General features: G+C 33.9%; 4 protein-coding genes across 5 annotated transcripts; 3 read left to right on the top strand and 1 right to left on the bottom strand.

Annotated features, from left to right (window-relative positions):
• Positions 1-523: 523 nt before the first annotated feature.
• Positions 524-3,099, bottom strand: SKS18 (SKU5 similar 18). Its single transcript, XM_020679754.3, has 7 exons — positions 2,836-3,099; positions 2,599-2,708; positions 2,250-2,520; positions 2,049-2,151; positions 1,251-1,974; positions 1,056-1,134; positions 524-868 (listed from the first exon to the last, which is right to left on the bottom strand). Exons 1-7 carry the CDS (start codon positions 2,974-2,976, stop codon positions 653-655), a joined length of 1,644 nt encoding a protein of 547 aa, XP_020535413.1. The 5' UTR covers positions 2,977-3,099; the 3' UTR covers positions 524-652.
• Positions 3,100-6,354: 3,255 nt separating this feature from the next.
• On the top strand, positions 6,355-7,183 carry LOC105635330 (chaperone protein dnaJ 11, chloroplastic). The gene has a single exon (XM_012218395.4). It carries the CDS (start codon positions 6,427-6,429, stop codon positions 6,928-6,930), a length of 504 nt encoding a protein of 167 aa, XP_012073785.1. The 5' UTR covers positions 6,355-6,426; the 3' UTR covers positions 6,931-7,183.
• Positions 7,184-7,965: 782 nt separating this feature from the next.
• On the top strand, positions 7,966-10,457 carry FNR2 (ferredoxin-NADP[+]-oxidoreductase 2). Its single transcript, XM_012218396.4, has 9 exons — positions 7,966-8,262; positions 8,370-8,604; positions 8,731-8,864; positions 9,000-9,078; positions 9,353-9,444; positions 9,540-9,617; positions 9,706-9,768; positions 9,865-10,099; positions 10,187-10,457. The coding sequence occupies exons 1-9, from the start codon at positions 8,158-8,160 to the stop codon at positions 10,252-10,254; spliced, it is 1,089 nt and encodes a 362-aa protein (XP_012073786.1). The 5' UTR covers positions 7,966-8,157; the 3' UTR covers positions 10,255-10,457.
• Positions 10,458-11,082: 625 nt separating this feature from the next.
• LOC105635329 (kinesin-like protein) lies at positions 11,083-13,907 on the top strand. 2 transcript variants are annotated; one of them, XM_089725868.1, is made up of 6 exons: positions 11,083-11,514; positions 11,637-11,685; positions 11,822-11,873; positions 12,160-12,305; positions 12,851-12,964; positions 13,336-13,907. In XM_089725868.1, exons 1-6 carry the CDS (start codon positions 11,153-11,155, stop codon positions 13,510-13,512), a joined length of 900 nt encoding a protein of 299 aa, XP_089581994.1. In that variant the 5' UTR covers positions 11,083-11,152; the 3' UTR covers positions 13,513-13,907. The 2 variants fall into 2 exon arrangements, with proteins under 2 accessions (XP_089581994.1, XP_012073784.1); XM_012218394.4 differs by having other exon boundaries at positions 12,133-12,305.
• The last annotated feature ends 2,471 nt before the right edge of the window (positions 13,908-16,378 follow it).

Raw genomic sequence — 16,378 nt, 5'->3', positions numbered from 1 at the left:
TCGATGTGGGAATTGGGACGCGGGGTGCAACTCACAGCAGGCATGTATCATTTATTGACTTCCTTTCCTTAAAAACAGTTAAATATCGGATTTAGTTTCTGATTCTCGTGAAATTATGACTTTGTAATTATTTTTTGAAGTACATTTATAGTAATAATTTTTATTTATTTATTTTGGAAATTTAATTTAAAATATGATATTGTTATAAATAAATTTTAATAAAGATAATTAAGTCCAATAACTAATAGGTGGTCGGATTATATACTGATTATTCAAATATAAAATAAAATAAAACAAATTATTATGGGAGTACATTTCAAAATAAAAGTTTAGTCCTCCCACTAAAAATTATCACCAGTTTTTAGTTAGTTCTAGCTGGTCTTTCTTTTTTTTTTTTTTTTTACCAAAAAAAAATAGTAATTACCAATTTGATAATATATTATTCAAAGGAGAATAATCTATTGCATATCGCTGTAAATTTTTAATATGAAAATTTTCATTTATAACAAATGTTAACCTCTCATTAAATTCGTAAGATACATAAAAAAGTTTTACCACATCTCTAACAATTCAGAGTGTTCAAAAACCATATAAACTAAAATATATCAACGAGTTAAAACTGATCAACATCTTAACAAAAATAAATCCTAATTTACAGGTGTGCAACCTTTCCACATAAAATTGCATTATGAGGAATTGGTAGTTCATCTCTTGGAGAAATAGTTGATGGATCTTCGTGTCCAATGCCTTTCACTCTTATATAAAGCTCTTGTCCAAGGTATGTCCGCACTGCATCCTGTGATCTCAGATTCCACATTCCTTGGTTATCCAACTTCACCATCACTGCCGTCCATGAAGCCGGATAAACCTGCCGATCAATATAACAGGTTTAGTCCTCTATCGAGAAAAAAGACAGGAGTCTTAAATTGTTAAAATTTTTTGGAATACAGTAAGCATAAGAAATTAACTTGGTGTCCATAAGACCGAGGTAGGTAAGTTATTTCTATGAACACATATCATCATCGACAACAAACTTCGAAAAGAACAAACCAAACCTGAAACGAAGAACGAGAAACAGCATCAATCAGATTGTACGTTTCTTTCTTACTCTCATCCCACGTTCCATAATCCATTCTGGAATTAGAATATAAATTAAATAACACTAATTAATTAGCTAGAAACAACAGAAATTAATGAAATTTGCAAAAAGAGAAAAAATAACAAGAATTAAAAAAAAAAAAAAGCCTTACCCAACAACGAATACATTGTAACCGTCAATGTGCCATGTCTGCACTTCAGCAAAACGATTTTGAAAAACAATATGGTAAAAGTCACGGTAATTAGCATAAATAACTGAAACCCCTTGCACTAGGAGTCCAGGAAATGGTCTCTCAGAAATGAGTATAGGTTTAACCACATCGTTGATCTGAAAATAGTCTAATAATTTTAAAGGTGTGTTTGGATGCACATTTGAGACTCCATTGATCGTATAAACTATTTTTCTTCCATCAAACATATCAGCATTTTCAAGTACCAATGTCCGCGACACATTTATACTTCCATAGTGATAAGAACCTTGAGGATTTGGCCTAGCAGCTCCTACTCCTAAGTCCCACCTCATTGATCGGGCTTGGTTTAAGGAGAAGCCATAATCCATTAGGGATGGTCCTTGAGGAAGAGGACCAGAAGGGTACGCGAAAGAGTCTGGATACCAAATAATACCAATGCCAAACAGTTCAGAATCAGTGAAACGAGAGCTTGCAACCATGTAATAGGATCTGCCATTGTTGGTGTGATTCTTCGCGGTGACTAAAACTGAATAAGATTGACCTACATGGATGTCTAAACTAGTTTGATATTGCTTAGTTAAGTAAGATCCTTCTGTCTCCACCAACTGCAACAAATGATCCTCAATTCTAAAGTTCAGGGACGTTTTCAAGCCCACATTTGTAATTCTTAGCCTGTATGTAGCCCCTGTAATTCACAAATTTTGTTAACAGATTCTGTATATATATGATTTTAAGAGCAAGAAAGTATAAAAAGTGTACCTGGTTGGAAATGAAAAACTGATTGATTTGGTCCGAGTCCATTGATGAGAATTCCATCAGGCAAGGGCAAAGTTTTCCCTTCATCAATGGAAGCTCTCAAGTACTGCAATAATATATTTTTATCAGAATAATCATGCTTACAGGACAGGAAGAATTCAAAAAATAATATAGATATATAAATCTATATGCAAAGATGTATACCCTGTAATCTGCATTGAACCAATCTCCAATAAGCACATCAATATCTTGAAATGGTCGCGGAAATGGAAGGGGAATGACATAGCGATTGTTGACATGAATAGCACCGTACCCACCAGCAGCTTTATGCAAGAGAAGTGTAGGGAAATAAAAGAAACTACCAATCTGATCTTTAAACTGAAAACTGTAAGTCCAATTTTTTCCAGGCTTAATAGGGCAGTTAGTCCCTTGAACTCCATCTTGCCATGAATTTCTCCTTAGTTGCACTCCGTTCCTGCATTCAAATTAAACCCTCACAAGTTCAATCGAAAAAAAAAACTTCCTGGTAATTACTAAAATGGAAATAACCTACCATGTCATTAGAAATGGATCATCCAAGTTATTATGGATGTTAATCGTCACAACATCGTTTGTCGTGACATTCAAGACTGGTCCTGGAAACTGTCCATTGATTACAATCACCTAATATCTCAACAAAAGAAAGAAAAGTTGGAAATTAACACGAGCATATAAACTATATATATATATATATATATATATATATATATATAACATTGTTCAAATCCTGTATTTTTAAGTAGAAAACTACCTCTTTCGTGATGCCAAGAGGAGCACGGAGAGACAAATTGACACTCCAGTCATAGTAATGATTTTCAGCGTTCGCAATAAACTTTGTTGTTAGAAAAAAACAGAGGAAGATAACTTCTGTTACGAAGTTGAAAGACTTCATCTCTTCCGCTTGTTTTCTATCTTCCTCTCTTCATCTCTATTTGTTCTTGTTGTTGGTTTTTCAACTATTGAAAATGTGGTCTCTCTTGGACTCTCATTGAAATCAAACTCTAAAGGATTGAGATTTAGATGTATAGTGTAGAGTTAAAAGAGTTCTGTTCAATTTCTTTCACTTTAGTAATGGTAATATAATGTGAATAATATCATATTTTTATTTTGTCATTTTGTTTTAATTAAAAATTTATTTTTAATTGGTTTAAAGTATGGATAGACTCAATACAAAATGTAGGTAATTCTTCCCGAGCTTTATTTCCTGATTTTATGAAAAAATAATAATTATTTTCTTAATTTTTCATTTCCTTTCTTGCATTTTACAATGTATATGTTTTTTTTCTGTTTATTCAAGTCGTTTGGGTTAAATGAATTAAACCTACATAACTGATTGTAGGTTAGTCATGAAGACAACGCCTGATCCACATGTAAACTTTTATTTTCCTTCTCTAATTAAAAACAGCAAATCATTACTGTTTTGCCTTACGTGTAAATGTTTAATTATTATTTTTTTCTTGAATTCGTTTCTTAATTTGATTCAAGTCTAATTAAATTTTCGATGTGTTTATGATTATCTGGGGATTACTGAATTGATCTAGTGTACAAAATAAATAAATAAATAAATAAAAATTCTATCCAACTGACTGTACGTACACTTACAACAATGTTCCTTCCTTGATTACTTCACCTCCTCCTATTTCCCATTTTTCCCTATTTACACCATGTTTGGATTAATTAAAAATATAAGAAGGAACAAGATTGAGAAGGAAAATAATATAAATTTTCTTTCCTTCACTCATTCGAAAATCAAAAAAATATAGAAAGAGGAAAAGTATGAAGGTAAAATTTTACTGTCCATAAAATTATTTTTCATCTTTAGTTTCCTCTCAAATATTTAACTATTAAAAGAAAATTTTCTTCTACATTTTCGTTCAATATTTTCTTTCCTCCTTAAATTGCTACCCAAACACACTAATAACATGATTTGCCTCATAGGCAAGGCAAATACAATGGAGCAACAGTGAAACGAGGAGTTTTATATTCGATGGACCCATTCTGGAAGCTTGAGGCCTGGTCCAAGTTTGTAGGCTTATGGTTCCACGTGTCAGTTTCTCATAAAAGCCTCATATGTATCTTTTTGGGCTTTATTAAGAGAAAACAGAGCATCTGTTTTCAAAGTAATAAAACACCACATAAAAACAACTGAATTAAGCTTGATAACTCGAAGGATTAAGTTGACTAATTATAAAACCAAAAGAAAAAGAAAAAGAAAAATATTTTTGACTTATCTATAATTGACTTGCTCACTAAGAAAGATTGAAAAAGAAAGTTGGTTTGGAAAAAGTAAAAAGAACAAGGTAAAGAAAGTTAAAACAGTTTGAACGGTTTCCCTTTTAGAATTTTGTTTCTCCCTTTGGTCAATAATCGCAGAAGTCGAACCGCCCAATTTACTAGAGGCGAACACGTGTCCTCACCTCTCACATGTCCCCCACGTGAATGTGCAGTTGAAAACTGCGGGCGACTTTAGAATTCTTATGCCCAATTAGATTCTAAATTTAGAATCAAAATTTCGGTTATTGAAGGTTATTATTATTTCAATCATGTTAACCCTAGTTAATATTATGTTTAATACATACTCCTGATTTAATTATTTATACATCATTTTCCCTCAAAAAGAAAATATTTTATACATCATTTCTATCTATAACATAAATTCTAATCTAAACTGATAGCGTAATATTTTAAAATATGAATATTGATGTTGTGGCAGGTCTAAGCTGTGTCATCTGGGTATTTCCCTCTTTTTTTTTTCTTAAAAAAAAAAGAAAGAAAAAAGAAAAATTATCCAGAAAGGATAAGATTCTGAAATATTGATGGGTCCCATTAATGGTCAGTATGCTAGCTATAAAGTCATTCAATTTTAGGACCCCACGATGTACTTTTGTTTTGCATGGCTGGCTTTCGTGTCGGAGATTTCGATGATGCTATGGCTAAGCCATGCCCCTCAACGTTATCCTTAAAAATTTTTTGCTTTCCATAATATATTTTTGACTCATTGAATTTTCTAATTTATTAAAAAAAAATTACTCTCTTGTTTCAACCTTTTTTTTTTAAACATTAAAAACTCTAAGGGTCTTTTTTTTTCACATCTATTTTTCATATTCGAGTTGAAAATAATATTCAAAATAAAGCTTTTTTAACAATTAATTTATAAGTCACAGTCCTATTTGTTTTATTCCCACATCCAGAAAATATTAAAGGCAAAAAAAAAAATTAATTCGAGATTTAAAAAAAAAAACTATATGACCCTAATATTTTTAAAGAATGCAGGAAGATGAATCGTACTCATGAACTCGTCATCGCTGAGTCAGCTAGGCAGTTGGCAGCTGATCCCCTGACTTTGCTCTGTACATTAGGAGGAGAAGTACATTAAGTTTATTTGACGCGTTTAGATATACGACGACTTAAAAATCTAAGCTACCTCCATCCCCATTTCACAATTTGTGTCGGTTTGTAAATGTTCTAGAGACAAGTGTCTTTCTCTTCTTTAATTGTTTTTTTTTTTTTTTCTTTTTCCAAATTCTACATGTTAGCGTTGCATTTTCTGGTTTATGCTTATTGACTCTTTACACACTATCAAAGTAAATAAACTAATATGAAAATCAAAACAAAGTCTGAACATGATCTAACCAGAGCATAAACAACTTGAAATGACATGATTTTTGCCATTCTTGTGCCTTTACTTAAGTTCCAAGAATTATTTGATTATAGACAAATTTTCTTAAAAATAAATTTATAGCATCTAATAATTTCATATACTTTCACATTGTTACTTTATTTTTTTTTTTTTTTTGTGTTATAAGCTTAAATCTCAGCATCAATATTTTATTTTGAATTAATTTTGTTGCTATATATTACAGTGAGTATAGATTTTCTATTGAGAAAGAAATAAAATTTAATTTAACATATTATGTATAAAATTAATATGTAAATAGACTATCTTTAAAAAGAAATAATAAAAATATTATTGTAGAGAATTTCGAAAAAAGCACAAAAATATTTGAATTATGGAACTTTCAATTTCGTAATTGAGTTAGACGCGGAGAAAGCAAACAGAGCTTCCAAGAGATTCCTTGTTTTATAAAAAAGTCAGTTATTGCTTTGTTGTCAGGTACTCAGGCAGAGATTCTTAAACACCGACGATTCTCTGAGTCAGCATGTGACAGATCAGACATCCACGCATTCAAATGGATAAACTCGTTAACCAAATATAACTAACCATGGTTAAATAATCACACACGTCTCTATAAATAACGACTCATCCATCAGCCAGTCCATCGAACATTCTTAAACCACACAATACAAGCAGAGAAACACAGTATTTAATTTAATTTTTATCATGGCCTCTATGTCTGGTCTTTCATCTCTCAGCTCCTCCTCCGCTCATTTGTTTGGCTCACAACTGCCGGCTGGAAAAACTCTTTCCCTGCCCTCTAGAGTCGGTTTTCGTCCACTCCATGTCTCCGCCGGTTGCGCTACCACAGCCGAGAGAACAAAATCCCACGTTGCATCTCCAGGATCGCTGTACGAAATTCTTGGGATACAGATGGGTGCCACGTGTCAGGAAATAAAGACTGCTTATCGGAAACTAGCTAGAGTTTTGCATCCTGATGTTGCAACAACCAGTCAAAAGGAGGAAAAGACGCATGAGTTTATAAAAATACATGAAGCTTATGAAACTCTGTCTGATCCAGAGAAACGGGCCGACTATGATCGGTCTTTGTTCTGGCAAGGGCAACGTATGAGTTCTCCGTTTGTGACGTCAGCGACTGCAGCCACAGCAGTGCGTTATTCGGCTTCTGGATTTACGAAGCGCAGATGGGAAACTGATCAGTGCTGGTAGAGAAAAATTAGTAGTGTTTTTGGTTAAATTTAATACTGAATTAGTGAACTATTGAAACTAGTGAATCGATTTTTTAAATGCTTAGGCGGAAAATCCTTAATATTTTGGGATTATTTCTGCATAGGTGTAAATAGCCAAGATTGGATTCCAGAATTTTGTACGAACAAGGCGGCTTTTTTATAGCCTGTTCTAATTATAAAGTTCTTTGTAAAATTTTGTTTTAAATGATAATTAACTATTATTATTCTTATTATTTTGCTATTACCTCTCTGCAATCTTGTTTTAAATGATAATTAATTGCATGTGCAATGGGATAAGCTAATAGTACATAAACTTCAAAGAGTTTAACCTGAAATTCCCACGTCAGAAACAAGAATCGAGTGCGCATTTTACTTATAAGAAACAGACATATTAACCTGATTTGAAGCATAAATGTTTCTAGAATGAAATTGAAGCAAGTACTTTTCAAGTTCTTCAGATATTTGAAGATGATTGACAAAAAGCGTACATCAATACCTCAGAGAAAGAGTCTTTGATTTTGATTTCACCATCTTATATGTGATTATGCCTCAAACCGAACTGTAGCAGTTGATTTCGGTTGAAAAATGAAATCGTTTCCCTCTTCTGCTGACTGTAACCAAGATCTGGGTAAATTTTCAGTTCATTGACGACAAAAACGATGTCGGGCAGAAAAGATTCTTTGTCAGCGGAAACTTTTCCTGAGCGAGCGGAAAAGATTCTTTGTCGAGGCCTTTCCTTGCACGTGACACGTGTAGACATTAAACGACAGGGCATCATTGTCGAAACCAATGGTGGACTGGAACGTAGGGAGAATCAAAAAGGCCTAAATAGACTAGGCTCGTGGAGTTTATTCAAATGGGTTGGGTCGCAGCTGGGCCATCGGAAATTATTTAGATCAAATTTAAGAGCCCAAAATTAAGCTTCAGTTTATAATTCAGTATTTGATATTAGGAAAAAGAAAAACAATATTATTGACTCTGTCAACGAGTGGCAAAGATAGGTGAGACACCGATTTTCTTCATGGAATCTGAAAAGCTCTCCAACCATAACCACCAAAATGCCACTGCAATTTATCCTCCAATTCTCATCCACTCACTCTATAATCCGCTCACACATTTTTGTCTCTCCTTCCCTCTTCTTTTTCCCACTTTCTCTCTTTCTTTACCTCGTAACCAATCCCTCTTTCTCTCTCTCTGAACCTTGACCATGGCTGCCACTGTAAATGCGGCAGTGTCGCTTCCAACCACTAATTCATCTTCTCTTCCTTCCAGAGTCTCCAACATTGCCCCAGAAAAAATCAATTTCAACAAGGTATTCTATATTCTAATTTGAACTATATATATATATATGCAATTTGTATGTAATACAGTGTTAAAGTTTACGATAAAGACTTGAGTTTTTTATGTCATATACTGTAGGGTTTCTTGTACTCCAGAAATGTTTATGTTGGTGGAAGAAGGGTTACAATTAAAGCTCAGGTGACCACACAACCTCCTGCTAAAGTGGAAAAGGTGTCAAAGAAGAATGAGGAGGGTGTAGTTGTCAACAAATTTAAGCCCAAGAATCCATACACTGGAACATGTCTTCTCAATACCAAAATTACTGCAGATGATGCCCCTGGAGAGACCTGGCACATGGTCTTCGGCACTGAGGGTCAGATTAATTACTTAATTATCTTTACCATTAATAATTACTTTTTTCTATGGTATATATGTAGCTGAATTCTTTGATGAGCGCCATTGGTCATTTGGAAGTTAAATTAATTATTGGATGATACAGGGGAAGTTCCATACAGAGAAGGCCAATCCATTGGTATTATTCCTGATGGTATTGATAAGAATGGAAAACCCCACAAGCTTAGATTATATTCTATCGCTAGCAGTGCTCTTGGAGACCTGGGCGACTCCAAAACTGTAATTAATCTTTACTTTCTTTTCTGTAGGTCAGTTTGTATTCTTTAGGAATTGTTACTGAATCATGAACTGTTTTATAGTTTTTGGTTTCCTCTTACTTTGATAAATTAATCTCGGTAAAAATGTGCTCTGTAGGTTTCTTTGTGTGTCAAAAGGCTTGTCTATACAAATGATCAAGGAGAAATTGTGAAGGGAGTCTGCTCAAATTTCTTGTGTAAGAATTTAAGTCAATGTGTATAGTCTGTGGGTCAGACTGGAATGCTTTTTGCAGTTATATTTAAAGGAATAATTTCACAAGTTGTATATATATATATATTCGAAACCATCCAGCTTGGAAAGAATAATCCAAGTTGGCATTTCCTTCATTTACTTCAGTCAACTTGTCATTTTTCTTTAATTCTATTAGCTTATAATTGTAAAGATCAGAACAAATATGTTCCATGAAATTTTATCATATGACAGCAACAGTTAAATTTTTTAAATTTCAGGTGACTTGAAACCTGGTGCTGAAGTTAAGATCACAGGACCTGTAGGAAAAGAAATGCTTATGCCAAAAGATCCAAATGCCACAATCATTATGGTAGCCATTATCCAATTTTGCTTATTCTATTTCTCACTTGTTATTACTCTCTTGTTCATTTGATCGGTTTCTTGATTTCCTTTATAAAATTGCAGCTTGCAACTGGAACTGGAATTGCTCCTTTCCGCTCATTCTTGTGGAAGATGTTTTTCGAGAAGCATAATGACTACAAGGTAATAATTTGAATTGAAATGCATAAAATGAGACACCAAACCAAGATTAAAGACTAATTAAGTGATACTTGATTAACATTGAATGCAGTTTAATGGATTAGCTTGGCTATTCTTGGGTGTCCCAACCAGCAGCTCTTTGCTGTACAAAGATGTAAGTTATACTCTGTGTATTCCTTTCCAAGTATTATTCTGCTTTTGTGCTTAATTAGGCTCTAACTCTGAGAATATGTCTGTGCTAAAAAACCAGGAATTTGAGAAGATGAAAGAGAAGGCTCCAGAAAACTTTAGAGTTGATTATGCAGTAAGCAGAGAACAAACAAATGACAAGGGAGAGAAGATGTACATTCAAACCCGAATGGCGCAATATGCAGAGGAGCTATGGGAAATGCTAAAAAAGGACAACACTTTTGTCTATATGTGCGGGCTTAAGGGAATGGAGAAGGGTATTGATGATATCATGGGCTCTTTGGCAGCTAAAGATGGTAATTACCGTTAGTAACTAATAAGAGAATCAAATATATTGAATTTGATCTTTCTTTTCTTCTTCCTAATGACACTCTTCCTTTCAGGCATCGATTGGATTGAACACAAGAGAACACTGAAAAAGAGTGAACAATGGAACGTTGAAGTCTACTGATTTTAGCATCATTCCATTATTTGCCGATTCTTCTGTACAACGTAGATGTGTAAACTTCTCTGCAGACTGCAATTTTTTTCCTATTCTTATTCATTTTCAAAATGAAGCCACTGTATCAATATATGCAATGCAGTGCTCATGCATTGAAATGCAAAACAAAATTTACGTTTTGAAAGATTATGTTATAGTTTCTTTTTTTCAAATATTGATGCGATTTGAATTCACAATCTTTATAGGACGATAATATCCAATTACAGGCTGCATGATACCAAATCAAAGTTAAAAACAGAGTATTTATTTACCGCGAAGAAGATGATATATTAATATCATCATTCTTTTTCAATAACAAGAAATTTCTGCAAACTATAGAAATATCTTATCATGCAGTCGGCTGATAACGGTTGATAAATTAAGATTTCCCTATCCATATTCCATCAACTAAAACCATAAGTAAAGAAAAAAAGTGGATGGATTTATATACAGACATCTCTATCTCGAGGGAGACTATTCGATTGATGATTGTTCTAAGTATGAAAATCTGGCGATGAAGAGTATAGCTGGACAGAGTAGCGTGGAGGATATGAGAGAATAACTCTCATTAAACGGTGATGTTTGCGGGCGGGAAACTTTTCAATATTGTTCAAAAAGCGTGAAAAAGTTTCCATCATCATGTTATAAAATTGATAGTTGACCGTGGACATGGCTTATATGTTTTAGTCTTTATGAGCAGAGGCACATAAATTGAAGCCCAAACTTATAATAACAGAGCTTTTCAATTGGGCTTGCTAAGCCACCTTATGTCCTTAAATATTGAGAGTCGGCTCCGGTTCGCTTATCTCAAAATAACCCGATTTTCACTTCCTTACTCTTACTGCATCAAACACAAAGCGAGGCAGCAATGGCTAGACTCATACGGCCTCTTAGGCAAATTCCACTGATGCAGCAGCAACTCTGCTCTCACTTTTCATTTCATCTTCATCTATCTCCATCTTTATTATTAACTAGTAAAACCACTTCTCACTGTCTTGTTTTAGCTTCTGTTTACTCCTTTAATCATAGCATCCGTTGTGGATCCCGCGGTCTTCGATTTTCCGATGTTCCAACACTCTCCGATCTGGAAGAAGGAGGATCTAACAGCAGCGGCTCTGATTCTGATACAAAGAAGAGCCGCACTCAGAAGAAGCGCGAGGCTAGGCGCGCAGTCCGTTGGGGCATGGAGCTGGCTTCCTTCTCCGCCCCTCAAATTAAGCGCATTCTCAGGTAGCTTCCAATATTATATTCTATTTTTAAAAATCTCTTCATTCTAACCGAATTAGGATATGAAAATGGCCCTTCAAGTTAAGTGAATCTGTTCCCGTTTATACGTTTGCATGTGATTTTAGAGTGGCTTCACTTGAGCGAGAAGTGTACGAGGCAATAATGCTAGTTAAGGTGCTTCCATTATAAGATACTTTTGTCTTAGTTTCTTCTCCTTTGGTTATAAGTAGTAGAGCTAGAAGAAATAGTTCATTAGGTGCTTGTTTTATTATAAAAACTTGAGTTTAAGGTGTTTGTTTTTTGGTCGCAGAGACTAGGACCGGATGTTCGAGAGGGAAAGCGGAGGCAATATAACCTTATTGGTATTTGAGTCTATTTCTTCTAAACCTTAGTGTCAATTAGTAGCTCTTCCATTCAATCAACGATCCACAAGGGATTCATAAAAGCTACCTTGCTTTTTTATCCTGCCTTTTCTATTTGCTTGTTGTGTAGTTTATATTATTCTTAATTTGTTAACTAAGACGGCATGCACATATGGAGTAACTTTTGCATTTAAGTTTCATATGTTACTTCATTTATGACAGCTTGCTTGCAAGATTCGTGATCTTTTGAATTTGTTAGGGAAACTAATACGGGACGTAAAACCAGAATTAATGGACGCTTTGATTCATTCAACAAAAGATGGCGACTGGAGTAGGCTGCAGGCTGTGCCTGGTATAGAGACAGGGATTATTGAATATGATGATGAAGAAGCTGAAGAAACTGAATATGAAGAAGACGAGGAGGATGAAGAGGTATGATAGTGATCCATAACTTTGACTATGATTGTACAAGTTAAGTTTTCATTGATAGCTTGAAGATACTTTTCTGCAGTACATTTTCTTCTATTTAAATTTAGAAATTAAGAACATTCCAAATACCCTATTTATATTCCTTTCCAATTCCTAAGATGAAATTTGCTAATTCAAAACCCCAACCTTTTTTGAGGTCTCAGAACTACCGTCAACCTTTACTTCTAGCTTTTACCATTTCACTAAACATATCATTTTGGTTTCACCATTGCTCTCAATTACTATATTGCTTTCTATGTGGACAAACCATATGGTAAATGGCAATTTACTTGAAGTGGAACTTAGAATTCTTGGGATCTAAGCATTAGAGAACTCTCTTGGGAGCTTTAAACTTCTGGTAATTACTTGTTGGAAGGGACATGCAATTCTAAGTAGAGATTAACCACAAAAAAAATGCTCTTATCTCACAATTTATAGCATGAGCTTCCTTAAGGAGATACTATATCCATGGTGACACATTACATTTACCACGTAAACAATATTTTCAGGGTTCACAAGAGCACATCATAATAGCAACCAGATGGTTAGATGGCTTGATCAATAAGGACCTGAAGATTACAAATGAAGTGTACGCTGTTCATACCGTTGATTTTGATCGTCAGGTAAGTAGAATGCCTCCAACCAATGAATTATTTGCAGTCCACACTATTTAAGGAAAATGAATCATTTGGAGAGCAAAACATAAAAAATAGACTACACGGTCATTTATAAGTTAAAAGTCTATGGAATTTAATCAATTTATCATTTCTCATTCAGTAAGTAAGCACTCTGTCTTCCAGAAAAGGGAGAACAAGGAAATAATTAGCTGTGGTGAATCAAGTATATTTTAGGCTAAATATGTTTTCTAAGATAGGACCCATTTTCATGAGTCATGAATTAGCTTATGTATCTTGTATAAGTGCATGATTGCTTGTAAAACTAATATTTGATCGTGTATTTTGTGTTTCTCATTGTGGCAATTTTATTTGAATAGGAACTACGTAAACTTGTTCGAAAAGTGCATGCAGTTCAAGAAAGCAAGAGTGTCTCTGAGGAGGTTGATGATGAAGAAGCAGATGCTGCAATAATGGCTGCCAAAAAACCCCTCATCCGCTTCCTTCGTGCTCTTGCCAAGCAAATGCCAGCTGAATCTCATCATATTGGTTTGTGACTTAACTTTTCTCAGAATCTAGTAGGCTTATAAATGCTGCCTTACTTTGACAATACAACCATTTATTTAAGAAGAAAAAAAAAAAAAAAAGAAGAAAAAGTAGCTTGATACGAACAGTTTTACAGAGGACAGCATTAAAATATATGACATGTCTCTTTAGGCCTTAGTTTGGTTTGGGTTTGGGCTTAACAAAGTTGTCCATGGGCATAACAATTCTTGTTCCTTGGGTCTATGAAGTGTGAACACGACAATATATCCTACAAACACTATCTTTTCGCTGCCAAACTCCGTTTTGGGTGATAGATCCAGTATTATTATTGCTTGTAATAGCAAAAAGAGCATTGGTCAGGCCATTGCGGATTAGTAATCGGTGTGAATGGGAACTTGGGCTATTAGATTTGGGTTTTCTCTGGTGGATGGGTGAGGAATGGACACGTAGACATATATTTCGGATCACTTTTGGTAAGTTACTTATCAAAGTTTTAAAAGGGTATATATTGGCAGAGCAATAATGAGTTCAGCAGTGATAAAAAGTCTTGAATGGACTTTGCGCACTGTGCAGTATGGCCTGCAGGGGCAAGCTTTAAAACCTATAATAAAAACTTTTAGCTTCTAGTCTCTGGATTGCCCTCCTTGCGTCTGATATCTTCATTTCTTATGAATTCTTGTGGCTTAGAACTGTTTATTTATTTAATTGTTAATCTTCGTCTTTTATGACACTAGTAGCAATATTGTCGAATTTGGAAGATGAGGCAATAGATGGTATAAGATGGCAACATATTTGTCACTATAGATACCTACAAAAGCTGGCTGCTAAATTATGCAGGTTTTGTTTATCAATTATCATCAATAATGATGTTTAAAGTCTTCCAATTAGGATTCCTTTTTAGCATCAGCTGATGTCAATCCATCAAGAGATTGCTTAAAATATTGTTATTGAAAGTTACAAAAATATTGTTTTTAGTCATATATTGATAATATGATTTCACAATAGTTGGTTCTGATTGATGCTTCCAGGCATAGAATTTTATGGTGGGAATCAAATCTTTCACCAAATGGACAGCTGATTTTTGGTTTGATATATGAAGGGTGAAGGGACACTTTCCATTTTTTGTTGCTTTGAAGCATCACTAATTTTGACTGTGTTTCCTGTCTGTCACTCTCAAAATTCAAGCAATCATCAAATTGGTCTTTTGCTTCTGCTCTTCAAATTCTCTTGAATTTTATTATCTAAAATTTCAAAATTTCTGTCAAATAAGCAAGTTTTGTTCACACAGATTTAGCGTCCGTATGCCTCTCCTGGATTGACAGAAGCTGTAGTGCTCTCTTTGGAGATAGAAACAAAATGTGAGCACATTTAACTTATTGAGAATAATTGATTAAGACCATGGATTCAATTTAGGACCCTTTCCTTTCTGGAGTACCTATAGGGTTTTTACATGTCGGTAAGTGGAGAATTGCAAATGATAAAAGCATAGCTTTTGACCTTTAGTGGTATAAGGCTGGTTAAGTTCATATTCTGGTGTCATTTTCTAGTTAATTAGTGTGACAGCTGTGCTAACCTTTGCTTTTTTGATTATGATAAAAGCCCCCTTTTATGACAATTATAATCGTAAAGTGGTCCCAACTTTTGTAAGAGCAAGATTAGTTCTTCAATATTTAGAACCGCTTGATTATTCTGGGCCTTTAGGGTTTATGGGAATTTCCTTTAGAGTGTTAGGGGAAAAAAAAGGAGGATAAAAGTTCAACTTGATCCTTCAATATTTATTGATGTTCAATTTTAGTTTAAAATTATAATTTGTTTATCTTATGAAATAAACTTTTGATAAAACATAATAAAATGTTAAGTTCTCTGTTTTTAAAATAATAAAACTTGAAATAAAAAATTAGAAAAAACTCAAAATTGTGAAAATTGAAAGCGATTTGTTTTTGTTTGCTTTTTCTTTTTTTTGTTTTATCAAAAATGGTATGAATTAGATCATATTGATAGTTGGAGGAGCAAAATTAGCATTTATGCATTAAAGAGTAAAATTTGGATATCACGTGGGCATTTAAGTGTTCGTTCTTCGGTGGGGGCCATACGACTATGCGATCAGTTGGAGAGAATTCAGTTACCGACTGCTTTGATTTATTAATTTCAATCTTGACGATTTTAATTGCTTATTTCACGCAGCTCCTTCTTAAATTAAATTTATGTAGTTTATTTCATTGTGTCCTTTTATTAACTAAATAAAAGCACATTACAAATTCATGGATGAAGAATTTCCCAAATTTGCACATGTACTAACCTCAAGTGAATAATTATTTGAAAATTCAAAATCTAATCAAGTTGAGAAAGAACGTACTTATCTGATTCATTGCAAGCTAATACGCAAAATTAATTAATAAAAATTCCAATAGGTGGTAGTTGAATGGAAGTTTCTCCAACATACCTCATTCAACTCAACAAGCTGGGCGTGGGAGAGAATTTATAAATGCAATCCACAACATATGAACGAGTAGAATTACTGCTGTTCTGACGTTTGGTTTCCAGTGAATGTCACATGAAATAAACGTGACCATAATTTATAATCATTTCCTATTCGAGTTCATGAAATTGGTAAGTACCCAATTACTAAGAGAATTGAAGAAATGGATTCCTTATTTAAAAAAAAAAAAAAAAAAGGAAAAGGAAAGTAATGGAAGCCGAGTTTAGGTGTGCGAACGTGGCATGGTAGGTCGGGACCTTATCCAATTTGACTTTTCTCATTTCCAATTTGCTGTGGCAAATTGGTCAAAATCCAAACCAGGAAATGGTATGATTTTTTGGTTAAATAAAGTGTCTAAATGCTCATCATATTCAAAGGTTCCATCAATTGTTAAATTA

The sequence above is a fragment of the Jatropha curcas genome, chromosome 9, assembly GCF_041381405.1.
Source record: "Jatropha curcas cultivar XTBG-Jc1 chromosome 9, XTBG_Jcur_1.0, whole genome shotgun sequence".
NCBI classification, from domain to species: Eukaryota; Viridiplantae; Streptophyta; class Magnoliopsida; order Malpighiales; family Euphorbiaceae; genus Jatropha; species Jatropha curcas.
This window is presented reverse-complemented; position numbering and strand designations above follow the sequence as displayed.